The 16,380-nt window shown below is 34.6% G+C and overlaps 1 protein-coding gene across 2 annotated transcripts; it reads right to left on the bottom strand.

Annotated features, from left to right (window-relative positions):
• Positions 1-10,882: 10,882 nt before the first annotated feature.
• On the bottom strand, positions 10,883-15,493 carry LOC127805742 (uncharacterized). Of its 2 annotated transcripts, none has more exons than XM_052342500.1 (8): positions 15,211-15,492; positions 14,885-15,009; positions 14,735-14,772; positions 13,487-13,597; positions 13,296-13,375; positions 13,179-13,215; positions 12,325-12,366; positions 10,883-11,223 (listed from the first exon to the last, which is right to left on the bottom strand). In XM_052342500.1, exons 1-8 carry the CDS (start codon positions 15,448-15,450, stop codon positions 11,153-11,155), a joined length of 744 nt encoding a protein of 247 aa, XP_052198460.1. In that variant the 5' UTR covers positions 15,451-15,492; the 3' UTR covers positions 10,883-11,152. The 2 variants fall into 2 exon arrangements, with proteins under 2 accessions (XP_052198460.1, XP_052198461.1); XM_052342501.1 differs by lacking the exon at positions 10,883-11,223 and adding an exon at positions 11,276-11,466 and having other exon boundaries at positions 15,211-15,493.
• Between the last annotated feature and the right edge of the window lie 887 nt (positions 15,494-16,380).

The raw sequence follows: 16,380 nt of genomic DNA, 5'->3' as shown, positions 1-16,380 counted from the left end.
TGGTTGAAGAAGTATTCTGTGGTTCACGACCTTACCGCAAAAAGCATCATATGGTAAGCCCGTGACAAGATTTTCATTCTATGGCTCACGACCTTACCACGGAAAGCATTCTGTGGTAAGGTCGCGGTAAAGCTTTAGGCTTCGTGAAAAGGCCGTTTTGAGCCCGTTTCCTTTCAAATCAAGTGGAGATGGGCTCTCTCAAGGGGCACGACTTTGAAGACCTAAAAAGCATTATAAAAAGAAGGATTCTTGAGAGATTAAGAATCTTTTTGGAGGAGGAGAAGACAGCAAGTCAAGGAAAAAGAAGAAGATTTTCTTAAAGATCTTCGATTTTGGTTATATTTTTCTGTTCTTTCTTCTCTCTAATATCATGAGTTTCATTTTTATTATTCTTTCATTGGTTGAAACTATGTTAGGCTAAGTACTTTGTGGCTAGGGTGATTGATGAAACCTAATTTAATGATGGTTTAATATAAAAGTATTTGGGTTTTATTATATTCTTATCTTTCAGGTTGATCGTTTGTTATGCACTAATTCCGTTTTGATGCTTGGCCGCCATTAGAACGTGTTTGTGATTTATATTGCTTTCAAGAGATTCAATATAGATTAACACTTGGTAATAAACGACATAAGATTCAATAATAGGTAGAGATACCGTTATGCATTGTGAAATCTTATTTTGATGATCATTGTGGATAAATGCATGTTTGTATATTTGCAGATTAATTAGATATAATTAATCTCATATGTAAGTATAGATTCGATTGACCATCGAGAGAGGCTTTTGATTAACTTAGGATAATCGATTTTCAGCTCAAAGCAAGAATTATGTAAAGATTCGAAAAAAAAAATTAATTAAATTAAATTATATATATAATAATTAAATAAAAAAAGAGGAAAAAATATAAAAAAGAAAAGAGGGAGGCGTTTTTCGGCAGCCCCGCCCCAAACATAATCAATTTCTCTCTCTCTCTCTCTCTTTCTCTCTCTTTTATTTTCTCTCTTGTTCCCTCTCGGATTTTCTTCGATTCCAAGCGATTGAACCGTTCGATCTTCGATCCGACTTCATTTTTACAGTTAAAGCGCCTCCGATCTACAAAGAGGTAAGTATTTCGACTTGATCTTGACGGGTTTTCTTGCTATTTTCGTGAAATATTTGTTGAGGCGCGATGGGGCTTTTGGCCGGATGTTTGAGGTTAGATCTACGAAGATCCGACCGTTGGATTTCTTTGATTTTTGGATATGATGGTCGGTTTGCTTGAGGGAGTTGGATGGCGGTCTTGGATCACCGGAAATCACCAGCCACGGTGGCCGGCGACGTTGGTAGTTTGTTTGTCCATTTTGGCCAAGAGTTTGACCCTAGATCTACGAAAATCTAGCCGTTCGATCTTTCTCATTTTTGGGTATGTTGCTCTCCTTGGTGCTGCGCACCTCGGGGTAGCCTCTGATCTTTGGAAAAATGGCCGACGGCTGGCGAACGGCAATGGCCAGATTTTGCCCCTATTTTGGCCGAAAATTAATTCTCAGATCTATTAAGATCTGACCGTCCGATGGGTTTCATTTTAAGGTATGTTGTTATTCGTGGCGAGGGTTTCATATCGGTATATTGATCGACCGTTTTTGGCGGGCCGACGGTGACAGTTTGCTGGGAAGGAAAAGAAAGAAAGAAAAGAAAAGAAAAAGAAAGAAAAGAAAAGAAAAAGAATAAAAGGAAATAAAATAAAAATAAATAAAATATAAGGAAAAAGGAAATGAGGGCTTTTGGGGTTGGGCATGTCGGGTTAGGTTTTGGCCTAGGATGGCGGGGCCCAATTGGGTTTTAGGATGGCCCAATGTGTTGGGCATGACTGACCCAGTTGTGGTAGCCCTTGGGCTGGCCCACTCGGCTTGTTCTCCATTGTCGCTTGTCCGTGGACTTAGGATGACTTGGTTAGGTTGGTTCTACTCAGGATATCGAGGTTGGTCTAATTTGGGTTCTCTTTAGGTCTCCTAGAATTGGCGATATGATTGGCGAGTCATTTTGTTGATCGGAGTCCTAAGGATGAAGCCCTATTAGATGACTTGAGGTCGAGTAAGACTGACCCCGAGTGCGTTCTAGGATAGCCTATGAGGATGACGTGGGTTTATTTCGAATCCTGATTTCTGATGGATTCCTTTTACTCTGAGGCTAGAATATTGCAATTTATTCTTTTTAAACCATTTATTAAATTATTAATTAATTATTAAGTTTTTAAGAAAATTTATCAATTTAGTTATAAATATATATATGTATGTATTTTTGATAAAGGAGGAATTTAGATAAAAAAATATATTATCTATATTAAAAGAAAACTAGTTTATGGGTAAATATATATATATATATATATTATGATATTGCAACCTATAAGTAGGTGTGTAGTTCCACTATACACTTACGCGTAACATGCAAGGCGAGACATAATGACATAATCGATGGCTTAGCTCGACGAATTCCATGACGACAGATTTGAATATTGCGCGGGCCAAGGTATAAAATAATCAATTCAGGGTGTTAGGTAATGGTTAGGGTTTTTGGTAATTTCATTTCATCGTTACTCTTGCTACCTAAATGTGACCACCCCATTCTATTTATTGTAGGCTTAGATTCTCAGGATTTTGTTCGGTCTTCTCCCCAAACTCGAACTTGAGTCATCGTTTCCCAGGCGAGTAGACAGGATATGTTATGTTTACCTTATATTATGCACGTATATACTGTTTCATTCATAAATATTATAAACTTGTACTGATTTTTATATGCATAACTCGTACATGATTTTTATATGCGGATCATAGAAAAATACTCTTAAATGTTTCTAACTTGCATAAAATATTTTCATCCTACTGGGAGAGACATAAACTAAAAGATACCCTAATTGATTTCTTGTTTTGAGAATGTGAAATATTGAATGATATGGTGTATTTTAGGCACCACATGAAATGATAAATGATTATGACTTGTGCATAAATTAGGGTATCATTTGGATTATTATTAGAGGACTATCTAGTAGATTCCCTGGTGACTCACAGCAGGAAAAAATCATGGTACTGTGAGGCTTGGCATACCAAAGCCATGAGAGACACGGATAGTATGTTTCAGCACTGATATCACGTGGGCCTTTATGATGATATTGTGTGATGATGATGTATGTGCTGATATATATACTTGTGTGCATGTGTATATAGGCATTAGGCCAGTTTCTACTAGTGTGTCCTCAGAATCAGTGCATGCATCTCATATAAAAGTATAAGGGACTTAGGTGGTTATGGAACAACTTATGGGAGTTGTCTTTAAGCACCTATTTTTCCTACACTATGTTTTTCTTTGAAACCTCAAATTATTTAAACTTATGGTTCATATTTTCGCTGTTTATACCGTTATTATGTTATTGTACTCATGACAATCATTCTAGCATTTTTATTGTATACTCTCCTAGTGGGCATGACATACCTTATACTCGCGAGTCCACAAGACTCACCTCGTTTTATTAAAAATATTTTCAAGGAATTCTCCTTTTGATTATTGGTCCAGCAAATCTTCTGGTATGATATCAGACCTTCTTTTAAACCCTGATGTGATATAGGATGCTCTGTGGAGACATACACATGTTGTAGAGTCTGATATTTTGTCTTTTATTTTTGTTGGCACATAATTGTACTAAGGGCCCGAGGTACGGGAACAAATATGTATTTATGATAGCAATGTGATAGATATTTTGTACAGCTACTGTATATGGAATATTGAGATATTATGTTAGGAGTTGAATTGGTATTTTATTCATATTCTATATCTTGACAGTAGTATTGTCTTATTCAAATCGAGATAGAGAAGAGCCTTACTAATCCATTGTGGGGCCGTTGGGCCTAGGGATTAGTGCCGGTCATGACATAGCAGATTTCGGGTCATGACAAATTATAAAACCCGATCACTGAAAAATTAAACCACTTATAGAACTATGGTGGATTCATGAACCTTAGTACATTAGATTTCTATATTTAAAACTTAAAGAATTATTTTGTATTTTCCATTTAGTGAATTAGTTGTAGTTAATATAGAACTTATCATGAGTATTCTTTTAATTATGTGTGGTTTATTAAAACTAATAGTGATTAAAATAATGATTAAAATCTAATTTTCGTGAAAATGATATTCTATTCATCATTATATTAATTATTACGATTTCACTCACTTGTGAAAAAAAACACGCGAACAGCGACGAACCAGGCGGCGAGGTGAGGTGGTGGTGAGAGAATAGAGGCACCCAAAATTATTTATTTTGGAGGTAGTCATGTGCAGGCTGGTGGTGCAGTCGCGGGCTTAGTGTGCAGCCACGTGGGCCAAAGAAATTAGCATGTCTGTCATGAGTTAGTGGGTGGAGGAAATAAAAAAAGATTAAGTGGGAAATAAGACTAAAATAAGAAATAAAGAAAAGATATATGGCCAGAGAAGTTAGATTGAGAAAAGAGGATTAAGTAGGCACATTAAATAACCAAAAAAGACTAAGTGGAGGAAAGAAGTAGAATAATTAAAGGAATTAGTAGGTAAAATAATTAAACTTGGGTGGGGGATTATTATATTTTTACCACATTGAATCAGATTCCTTATAAATAGAAGGAGATTGGAAATGTCACTTGTGTGTAAAGAAACCCTTGAAAACAAGTTTGGAATAGTTACAATGCGTGCGTAAAGAAACATATGAAATAAATCCTTGAAAATAATTTTCAATGACCAAAACTTGGCTTTTAAAGAGGTGCAAAATTGAACTTGTTTTGTTGGAAAGAAATCTGAATAGACTGTTGTAATTGAATTAATAAAAAAATAATTATAAACCTTAATTTCTAAATATATATATATATATAATGTTCGACTAATCCATCTAATATTTATAAATAAAATTCAACTAAAATTTTAATAGAAGTAAAATCCTATCAAACATGAAATAAAATTAATATTCTAAAACATTTGAAGTATTAAAATCTTAAAAACTTATGAAGTTTCAATCCCATGGAATTCGCCTCCCCCATGGACTATTTCATTACTATTCTGCTCTTGTTTGGACCATTCTGAACTGTCGAGTTAGAGAGAGAAAGTGTGTGAGAGAGAGACAAAGAGATTGGAAGAAAGGAGACAACATGAGATTGGAAGAAAAAGAGAAATTGAATTGTAAAAGAGGGATTGGATGAAGGGAACAGTTAGTTTGAGCTTAAATATAAAGGTAAGTACAAAATATTTAAAATTATATGGAAGTTAATTCTAGTAATATTTTCTTTTATCTTATTATGTTTATATTTTGTTAGAGAAATTTCAAGGCGTGACATCAATGATTTTTAATGGATTAAAGAAATCTTTCAAATAAGGCCGTAAACACTATTTTTGTAAGGTTTATATGTTTTTTGTGCAAATTCCATTGTCATGACTTGTATATGATGACTGAGGAGTTACATGTATAATTCATTCTATATTTAATTGAACAAAGCTCGTGTTAGGGTTCTAAGAAAAATCATATGGGGTCACCAAGAGTCCAGAATGGATGAGGTTGACGGACTTACATATATAATTCATTCCATATTTTTTTTATAATTGTCATGAATTTATGATTTATTATTTTACATATTACTTTTATTGAGTCTTAAACTTTTGAGGTTTATGAGTTTTATTAGTGAATTATCTTGTTTTGTATTATGTGTGTGTGGAACAAACGAATCTTATGGTAAAATTGAGATTTTTACTACTTACTGGTAAATTATGAATTTTATATAAATTTGCTCTCATGATCCTATCATGTTTCTGTAATAGCCCCAAAAATTCCAAGTACGTAGCCGAATCGAGATTCAAGTGCCCATTGTTGCGTATTTTCTTCTAGGGCTCAAGTTCTTGATGAGCGAAGACGGCGAAACCTGAATCCTATCCAAGGGGCCTTAACTTGTTGAGGTATAGTCGATCTTCAAAAATTAGGCAAATGGTTGTGGTTGTAACCGTGGGTTATAGTGGCACCCCAAAAGTGGGAATGGGGACACCACACAATGCTCATTGCTCTTAATCCAAGTGACGACCACATGCTACAATCATCAATCCCAATTCTTGAAGCGCATGCTGCTTAACCAGGCCCTTGGTCACCACATAACAGAGTTTTTCAGAAAGGCAATTAATGCTTTCACTATAAGCACTGGTTATCTTTCTTTTCAATCGAGTAATTCAAATGCGATTGTGTCAGGTCTACGGATCTGACAAGGAAGTCCCTAGAATTTTACAAGAAATTTTGGAGAGTTATATAGAAGACTTGATGGGAGTGATAAGCAGAAAAGAGAGAAAAAGGAAAGGAATTGAGAGAAAAAATCAATATTCAATTCATTCATGTTCTCCTTGGGTGAGATCAATCTCTATTTATACTAATTTTCCCTCAATCGATTGAAATTCTCCCAACTAGTGCAACTTGTATCCTAACTGCTAGCACCACTTGCAACAAGCATGTGCGCGCTAGTTATTCTATTTCCCTCCTAATCTCCCAAGTTTCAGTTTATTTTAGGCAGTACACCACAGACTGATGAGTCAAGGTTTTGGATTCTAACAAAATTAAGATATGTTCCTCCCTCAATCAGTGGTGATAGAATTCCTAGAATTCGATTTCTTTCTACAACTCTTAAGAAAGGTAAGTATTACAAGGGTAATACCTTAGGTGGCTACTTCATAGAGAAGAAACGCCTTCCTTTTCCTACGGTTCAATACATTGCTATGAAAATTTGGAAACAACATAGCCTTAAAGATGTTTTGTCCAACCTTTCGGGCTTTTATTTTTTTCAATTTGAGATGCATGATCAGACGATGAATATCATTAAAGCCGGTCCTTGGCAATTTGTTGGTCGTCCCTTATTTCTTAAGATTTGGGAACCGATGCTTCTTTCTCAAGATTCCCACTCGTCAATCCCTCTTTGGGTAAAAAAATTATGATATTCCTTTAGAAGGATAGACTAATAGTGGATTATCTATCATTGCAAGTGCACTTGGCTCACTGAAGACAAACTGCAACTGAGTTATGTCAAAATTTGCATAGAGGTTCATGTCTCTTCCTCGTTTCCAAGTCATATTGAATTAATGCAGAGAGTTGATGCTTTTATAGGTGAGCCCAAAATAGTTAAACTTTCGGTTGAATACCATAAAAACAGTTTATTTGCACACAATGTGGAGTCTTTGGTCACTCTTTGGTGAATTGCCCAAAGAAAGTTAAACAAATATATGTCCCTAAGTCTGTTGTATCCCACGGTGCTTCTATTGGCCAGGGGCCAATCCTGTTCATACAGAGTTGAATGCAAGGTAAAAGTCTCCCCAGTTGAGAAGTTGTTTGAGAGGGCCCTCTCAAGGTTAGGTGCGACATTCCCCCGTACCTAGTCATCGAATTCTAGTGTTTCCCAAGATAAGCTATAGTGGCTAACCGGTTCTATTTTCTAATGCAAGAAGATCAATCTATCCCCTCAATGTGTGGCTTGGACTCCCAAAACTGTCATTCTGGGGATTAGGATTTAAAAGATTTGATGAACGCCAAGTCACTCTAATGATTTATCATGCTCGCCTTCTATGGATCTCCCCTCAAAATCCAAATCCCAACGCAAATAGGATCGTCAAACGAAGAAGAAGCAATAGGTCGAGTCTGCAGGATAGTTTTTTAACTTGTCTGTGTAGTGATTTTTTTGTTGTAGTTGATTCCTATAGTGTTAGTTTGCTTTATGATTTTGTTTTTGTATTTTGCTTGGGTTATGCCCTACATTCTCTATGCTAATTTTTCCAATTTTTGTGTAACGAAATAGTACACTTGAAAAAAAAAACCTTATAAAGGGAGTAAGTCGAGCCTGGCTCGATTTGCTACAGTAACTAAGGGTGATCATATTTTATTATTACAAATTTTATAAGAATAAACACATCTAACAATAATGAGTCATATGTATAAGTTGGTACTAAGTTGGCAAGCCTAAATGAGACTAGTACTCATTGTTCATTGGATGGAGTCATATGAAATAAGTTTACAGGCAACGCCAAGTGATAAAAGCTTTAGCTCGGTTGCAGCCATCCCTCCAAGCAGCAGCCTCGTTAGACTGCGACACCTCCAATACCTCAACCCTCACCTCCAAATACTTCACCGCTCCCAGATTTAGTATTGTTTTTGGGAGCTCCAGTGCTTGACGCATGTCATGTCAATCTCTCATCCATCTTCTCAGCACCAATCCCAACAGAAATCTCCCATCTCTCCAAGTTGGCTTGCCAGACTTGTTTTCCTACGATTAACAGGAAGTCTTGACGATTTTGTTCTGTTATCGAACAACTCTTATGTTGTTGGATGCAGATAAAATGTGAGATCCACACATTTCTTTTATTTTTTTTGCGTCAAGTAACTCGTATAGGGCAACACTTAACAGGGCTACAAGTCTTGAACTATAAAATGTTAAAACCCCACTAGCTTGGAATGGAGTGTATTCTGGATTCTACAACACCATCTTGAATGAAATTTAATCCTGTTAAGGGAGAACAGCTATCATCTTATTATAACCCATACTATGTCTAAAAATCACTTATCAAATGTTTTTGGTCTTACTCTACTTTCCTTCTTGAAAGTTTATTCATTCCATTCACTTTTTTCATAGAATATACATTAGCCTTCTTCTTACATAATTAAATTATTTTAAATATGTTTTATGTGTCTTATTTTTACTATTGAGTTAATTTCACCATATAATGTAACTTTATTTTTTATTATAACTCACACATCTATTATAATATCATTATTTTTGTTAGACTTGAATTACCGCTATTGCATAGTTTTCAGTCGTTTATGCCCTCGATTTCGACAAAAGAGGTAAATCTCATGTAGAGATTTTGCTTCACTGCATAAGGCAAGAAATCAAACACATGACCTACTAATGCAAATTCCAACTTATCATAATCCAACTACTTGATCTGTGCCTTAAAACTATTTTTGTTAGACTTACATGTTATATATGTTGATATTTTATTATCTAATATTTTGTGTCATGTAACAAAACTAATCTTATAACTATTCAATAATTTTTTTTAGTTTAAATAGGATTTTATTATTATATAACACATTATATCCACTTCTTGCCATATTTGGATTATAGTGAAAAAAGAATATATATATATATATATATAGAGAGAGAGAGAGAGAGAGAGAGAGAGAGAGAGATGATGTTTGGACTTGAAATCTAATGAAGGAATGGTGAAGGATTTTTTTTAAAATTCTATTCACCCCATACCATTTGAGTGTCGGTTAGTTACATGAATTTTATATTTTTTTAATTATATTTATGATTATATCTTTTAAAAGACCATTATATTTCATATCATGTTTAAAAATTTTAACAATTTTATCTTTTTCGAAGTCATTTTCTTCAAATTTCTTTTATTTTATCAATTTTTTTTATATGTTTGAACTATTTTAATCATATCTTTCATATCTTATTTTCAATAAATATTACTCTTAACTTAATTATATACTTTCTTCAATGGCCACACATTCACTGTAACACCTTCATTTCATTACACTCAATTCTTTGTTTTTTTCAGTTAGGTAAAGGAATGCTAGTGCAACAACCCACATTTTCATACATGATATTTCACTACTAAATATTTTGCCTTATACAACAAAATATTCATAAAACTTCTCTTTTAGCTTTGAATAGATTTTATAATCACATTACATAAAAGCATTTGTTTTCATTTCAACCATACATCTTAATTCTAAGAGCAAATGAAGGCTTAGTGAAGAGAGAGAACGGAATGAAACAAAACTTACTAACTCCATCTAATGAGAATCAAACTTGATATGTTGTTGTAACCATATATTTTCATTAGGTAACATTCTTAAAAATCTCTTTTTCTGTTAGAACAATTGTTCCAAGACATCTATACTTTTTCCTTTTCCTTTTTTGAAATACTTTGATTATCAAGTCTTACTTCACACTTCGATTTTTCATAAGCATATATTTTATATATTTGGTTTTTGACCTGCTGAACTTGAAACATTTAAATTCGTGTTTGTCCATAATTTGTAACTTCGTTTTCTTAAACTTGATAAAATATTTATTTACACAATTATTCTTACTGTTCCTATTATTGTTGGCACCCAAATCAAACCCCTATGAAACCAGGTAAGTTTTAGATGGGGTGGACTTGGATTCCAGTAACAAAAAGAATAAACAGGAATGAGGTTTTGAGGTCAAACCTAATGTGGGCATGGAGAAGTATTCTCTTATAATCAAATTCCCATACCTAACCTTGTGCCATCTCTTCATTAAATCAAATAATCAAATTCCCAACACATTTTATCAAGATTTTGCCACCCAACATGAATTAATCATTTAGTTTGCTAAAGTTATTCCTCAATATAATATATCACGTAACAATAAAACACCCACTGATGACTTTCAAAGCCGCAAGAATTAATATAAGTTCCCCAGTATTAGATACTTAGATGGAAACAAAAATTATCCCAGACAAATAGAACACGGTAAAAAAAAAACAAACAAATTTTATTATGAATTTAAAGGTGGACAAAGTTGACTTGTGGCCCTGAGGATGTGAACATGGATAGAAATGATTAGAGATCTAAACATTAATAGAGATGATTAGAGATCTGGAATTTATACAGTCAAACCCACTTAGTGGTATGTAAGAATTTTGACTGTTATTATTGTTGTTGATAAATTTAAAGGTTTGCTTGATCCCATGATTGTATCTTACAAGGGACTAGGGGAGGGCAAACCATCGAAAATGGAGAGGAAAAAAGCTGTTAGTGGATTGAAAAAAAGATGAAGGCGATGAAAAATTGGAGAAAGAAAATTGATCACAAGTAAACCGGACACCATAAAGTAAGAAGATTCAAGTTTTGAGTTAACTCCATCTAGATGTTCCGCTTTACAGTCTCATACCAGCATGTAGTTGCAGATGGAGATTAGGATAAATTCCAAACTCAACAAGATCATTTTTCCCAATGACATTAGAAAGCCAAAATATCAATGAATTGTTATATCTAATTAGGACTATTTGGCATTGAATTGATTCGAGGTAAAAAAAAAAAACCAGGTGGCAAGAAGTAACCAGAGAATGTAACAGCAAATAAGGTAGAAACTATCGCTTCGTTTTTCTTCTTGACACAATTTCAGAAGCCCAAGCCTTGCCCACTTCAGTCTGGAACTTCCCTGCAAAAAGTTCATTTAATGATTAAACTCTTACGAGGAGTGGATTGATGCATGTTTCTGTTTGAGGTAGAAAGTTTGAGTAAAGACAACATTCAGTGGACACAGACAATGCATCCCAAAGGGTGGCAAAGGCAGTGAACATCTCTCAGTTTTTAGCCTTCCTTTAGATTAAATTCATCTCAGTTATGTAATAAAATTACTTTGACGTAAAATTTTGCAAAGTACCTTTCTCCATGGTGTATGCTATTTGCAGACGACATAGTGTTGGTGGATGAAACAAAAGAAGAAGTGAACACTAAGCTTGAGTTGTGGAGAAATAATTTAGAATCTAAGGGATTTAAATTAAGTAGAAAGAAAACAGAATATATGGAATGCAAATTTAGTAAAAATACAAGAGTGGATGATGTTATAATAAAATTAGAAGATCAAATCTTACAAAGAAAAGACCATTTTCGATATTTGGGATCAATGATTCAAAAAGATGGAGAAATCCACGAGGATGTCGCACATAGAATTAAGGCAGGTTGGCTAAAATGGAGAAATGCATCGGGGGTGTTATGTGATGGTAAAATCCCATTAAAATTGAAAGGAAAATTTTATAGGACAGCTATAAGACCAGTCTTGCTGTATGGCTCAGAATGTTGGGCAGTCAAATACCAGCATGAGCAAAAGACGAGTGTAGCGGAGATGAGGATGTTAAGATGGATGTGCAGACATACAAGAAAGGATAAAATTAGAAATGAAGTTATTCGTAATAAGGTAGGAGTAGTGCCAATCGAGGAGAAGATGAGAGAGATTAGACTAAGATGGTTTGGTCATATGAGAAGGAGACTAAGAGACGTTCCTGTGAGGAGAGTTGATGAAATGGAATAATTAATCACAAAAAGAGGTAGAGGTAGACCCAAGAAAACTTTGGGAGAGACATTAAAATTTGATATGAAATATATGGATCTAAATGAGGATATGATAAAAGACAGAAATACATGGAAGTCTAGAATTCATGTAGCCGACCCCACATAGTGGGATAAAGGCTGGATATGTTGTTGTTGTTGTTGTAAAATTTTGTAAAGGCAAAAATCTTTATATGCGTTTAGAATTTACCCGCTGTTGACTGAAAGAACTCCTCCAAATTTTTGCCTTGCTCTGCATTAAACAATACAAACAAACAGTTCCCACAATAAGTTTTATCATTGAAATAGAATAGTGTACTAATAGCAGAATGTAATTGTTATGGCTGAAAGTACTTCAGACAGTCCAGACACTGAATTTTCAATTCCAGTGAAACTAGCAATTAGAACCGCCTACAAGAGATCTAAACTCACAAGAATAGCTCTAGAAGATAACTTACTAAAAGGAAAACAGTTTGTCAGACCCTTTCCTAGCATAGTTCACTCCTTGCTAATTGGGGTCCATACTCCAAGCCATTTGGATATGGAAATGACTCAAATGAGGCCCGTTTGTAACATCCACTGGCCATAAAGGGGAGTATATTCTAATGCCCTTTCAGTTGTTGGACCAATTCAGCTCAGCACTTCCTTAATAGTTCACATTTACCAAAGACAAACAGCTCATAGTATATTTTCACAAACCAAAGTCCCTATTTCAGTATCAGAGCCAGCTATCTATGCTCTTTCTGCATGAAATTCTTAAAAGAATCAAAAGAACATAGAACAGATGCAAAAAGTTAGATTCTTGCAAAAACTAGAATCTTGCATGAAGCACCTCAGAGAACTAGATCCACACTGTTATTTCAAAATTATCGTGGTTATGCTCTCAAATCCTACCTTAAAATCTATACCATCAAATATAAATCTAGTGATTCACATTGAATGTTAGCCCCCAATTATTTCTTTTTAAACCCAAATTTAACCTCAAGAACTGTGTTAAGAATCAAATCTAAGTTTTAAGCTTTATGCACATGATATTTATAACCATTCTAAAACAATGTACCCTACCAGTTTCATATTCCAATGCCTGAAGTATCATTTCCACCTGAAAGGACAATGAACCACCGGGATTAGTTTGGCCTGGGATAAAGAACACTGCTCAGACATACATAGGTAGAGTTGTACCTTGTCTAAGTCCTTCACAAACTTAGCTTCTAGGGACAAATTTTCTTCATATTCCATCCACAACTGACCTATTTCCTTGGCTGCAAAATGAAATTTGGTCTAAACAAAACCGAACTGAAAGTACATAGAACTAGTAGTATCATTCCCTCATGCACGCAGACACAAATACACACATACACACGAAAATGTACCTCTCTCCCCCCCACCAAGTAATTTACACATGTAATCTAGCGCTTCCTGCTCAAGTCGGCTCTTTTCATGTTTGGGGACTCCATCTGAAGGTGTGATGTCTCCAACAATGGCTATTCAAACAAGTTAGAATGTAACAAAATCAACACAAATTCTGAAGAAACCAGAAACTCATGAATAAAAGGACAAAAGTAAGAAGTAGACATATATGTAGAAGTAAGAACTATGGCTTTTAAGAATATTGAACCAAATAACATAAACTAAGCATAGAGACTTGAGTTTTGAAAAAGGAACAAGTATTAAGTGTGCTAACATTGTAAAATAAGGCAGAGATGGAGGAACAAAAATATTTCAGGGAACAACAAAAATTACAGGACTTGTTATTCATTCTCTATGTAATTAAAATCACAAGTGTCAAGATAACACCAAATGTTATTAATTGGTAACTTAAAAAATGCATTAAGACATTCAACAAATTATTGGAATCTGGATTACTTATGAATTTGCTCGATAAATTTGATAGAAATGAGAAAACTAACTCTTGAAAGGATAGATATAGGAGACATGGCCATCTAGATAGCTTATCATCAGAAGTTTTTACAAAACAAGCTTCCGTGTTAAGAAAGAAAACTACAAGCATATCTGATGAAAGCAATAGGTGAATTTAATTGCAATTTCCAGAGTTTTTACTTCGAGAAGTGCTAGACAACTAGATGATAGAATGCAGGGGTAGGATTAATCATTCAGCTCATAGTCCATCTATTCTTTCTTTGTCATCACTTAATGAGTTCCCACTGGAGATTTAAGGTTCAAAAGTACAGAAGTTCACGTTTTAAAAACAGTCTCAACATCAGTCTTCAATTATCATTCTTTGTACTTAAATAGCCTTAGGAGCAACATTGCTTGTCTTTCTTCTTCTTTCATTTTCTTTTTATTAACTTGGGGGAAGGTTGACACATCCAATTCAAAAAATGGAACTTTCACTATTATAGAGAACGTATGTTTTTTATTCAGAAGATGCATGCAAATAAATGAAAACAAACAACTCGATTCCAACTTGGCATGAAATAACAGTAGATTCAGGAGGAAAGAAGAGTTCTAATCAATGAAGCATTAGACTTTAAAGCAACTAAGAACAGATACTAGGAGTCAAATTATCTCTTTGTTTTTTTCCAGTAGTCACATCAGCCAAACCATGCAGATTGAGAAAGCCAAGAGACAAGTAAATAAACAGATGAGAAAGGTCTTACCTTCGGCAATATCATGGACAATTGCCATTTTTATGCACCTGAAATTAAAGAAAAGATAGCACGGTACTTTAATGCAATAGGCAAGAAGAAGAACGAATCCAAATGATAATTAGATAGGAAAAGGTACGGCAGAGAGTAACAGAAAACAACTTGTCTCGATCGACCCCGGGAATGTCAGAAGCAATGAGAGCCATCAACCCCGTTCGGTACATGTGATCGGCTATTGACTCCGGACTCTGAATATCCTTCCTCATCCATCCCGCTCTCTTCGTCGTCTGAGACCAAAATCGTAAACAATTAGACTAAACCCTAACCAAAATCGGGAAATAAACAAGTTAAAGAAATCGGTCGAATTCAACACATTCCAAAGCAACTGGAGAACATAGAGAGAGAGAGAACAAAGAAGCAAAATCACGAAAAAAGAAAGAGAGAAAATATCAAATTCAATCAGAACCGAGGCTAAACTGCACGAGTACCTTGAGGCGGTGGCAGAGGGAGAGAAAATCGATGGCGGAAGAAGCCGGGGCGGAGGAAGCCTCGCCGCTGCCAGAGGCGGAGGGCGGCTGGGGCGGAGGATCGGTGGCCATCCGGAAAAGCCTAGTCGAAGCGGACGAGAATGAAGTGCGAGGTCGGAAGGATTTGAATCGATTGAGAGCAGTGGAAGCGAGGGACGGCCCCAAACATTTACACAACGCTGCTCTGCTTCCAGAGCTCATCTTCTTGTTCTTTTCTGGTCTTGGGGAAATGCCATTTATCTCTGTATTTTTAATTTTAATTTCACTCGGCGGATGCCCGAAGCAAAGATTCGGTATATCCTCCCGAAGAGAGGGGTTCCTGCATCTGCACGATCCGTTCGACTTTGACCGTTAATCTTCTGGCATATGGTGGGTCCCATACTCCTCCCAAAGTATCTGACGCCTGACCACGGTTCTGCCCGATTGCGTAATTCACTTAGCATTTGTCTACGTATCTTTTTTGGTTTAAAGAATTTAAAGTTCACATAATTCATTTATTATTTGAAGTTGTAAGCCTCCAACTTAATTGAAATTATTTTTTAAAATATTGATTATTATAGATTATATTATATTTTACATTTATTTAATTTATTTTTTAATAATTTGAACTAATTTTGATTTTGGTTTCAATTATAATTTCTTATTTTTAAAAATCAAACCGTAAATCTTCAATTTCAATTCAGTTCAAAATTTAAAACCAAAAAGATGATTTTGATTCAACCTTTAGAAAAATACTTTCACTTTTAGTTCATGGATCGAACCAAACCATAATCAAACATTGTGAACCCTTAATTATTTTAAATAACTCTAATTATCACACATAATGTGAGTATATAATAAAATTATGTACCTATTTGAAAACTCAAATATATTATTTACACGATAAAATCATATTAAGCAATTCATTTTTAGGAAAAAATGTATATTTAAATAATTAAGAAATCATCTAGACAAAATATCCACCCAAAAACCAAAAGAAAAAATTTGGTGAGTTTTTGTATTAATACAATGTAGGATAAAAATTTTAGAAATCCAATGATACCAAATCAACCTTCAACTTTTTGAACTCAAACACCAATCCAACTAAAAACCAATTATTTTGGCATATTACCACATTAGATTTGTTCTTAA

This window comes from Diospyros lotus, chromosome 7, assembly GCF_014633365.1.
Source record: "Diospyros lotus cultivar Yz01 chromosome 7, ASM1463336v1, whole genome shotgun sequence".
NCBI classification, from domain to species: Eukaryota; Viridiplantae; Streptophyta; class Magnoliopsida; order Ericales; family Ebenaceae; genus Diospyros; species Diospyros lotus.
This window is presented reverse-complemented; position numbering and strand designations above follow the sequence as displayed.

Coding starts and splice junctions, on each gene's coding strand:
- LOC127805742 (XM_052342500.1), bottom strand. CDS start 15,450: ATGAGCTCTGGAAGCAGAGCAGCGTTGTGTAAATGTTTGGGGCCGTCC. Junction 15,010..15,210: donor CCCTCTGCCACCGCCTCAAG/GTACTCGTGCAG, acceptor TTTTGGTCTCAG/ACGACGAAGAGAGCGGGATG. Junction 11,224..12,324: donor GTTCTTTCAGTCAACAGCGG/GTAAATTCTAAA, acceptor AACTTTTTGCAG/GGAAGTTCCAGACTGAAGTG.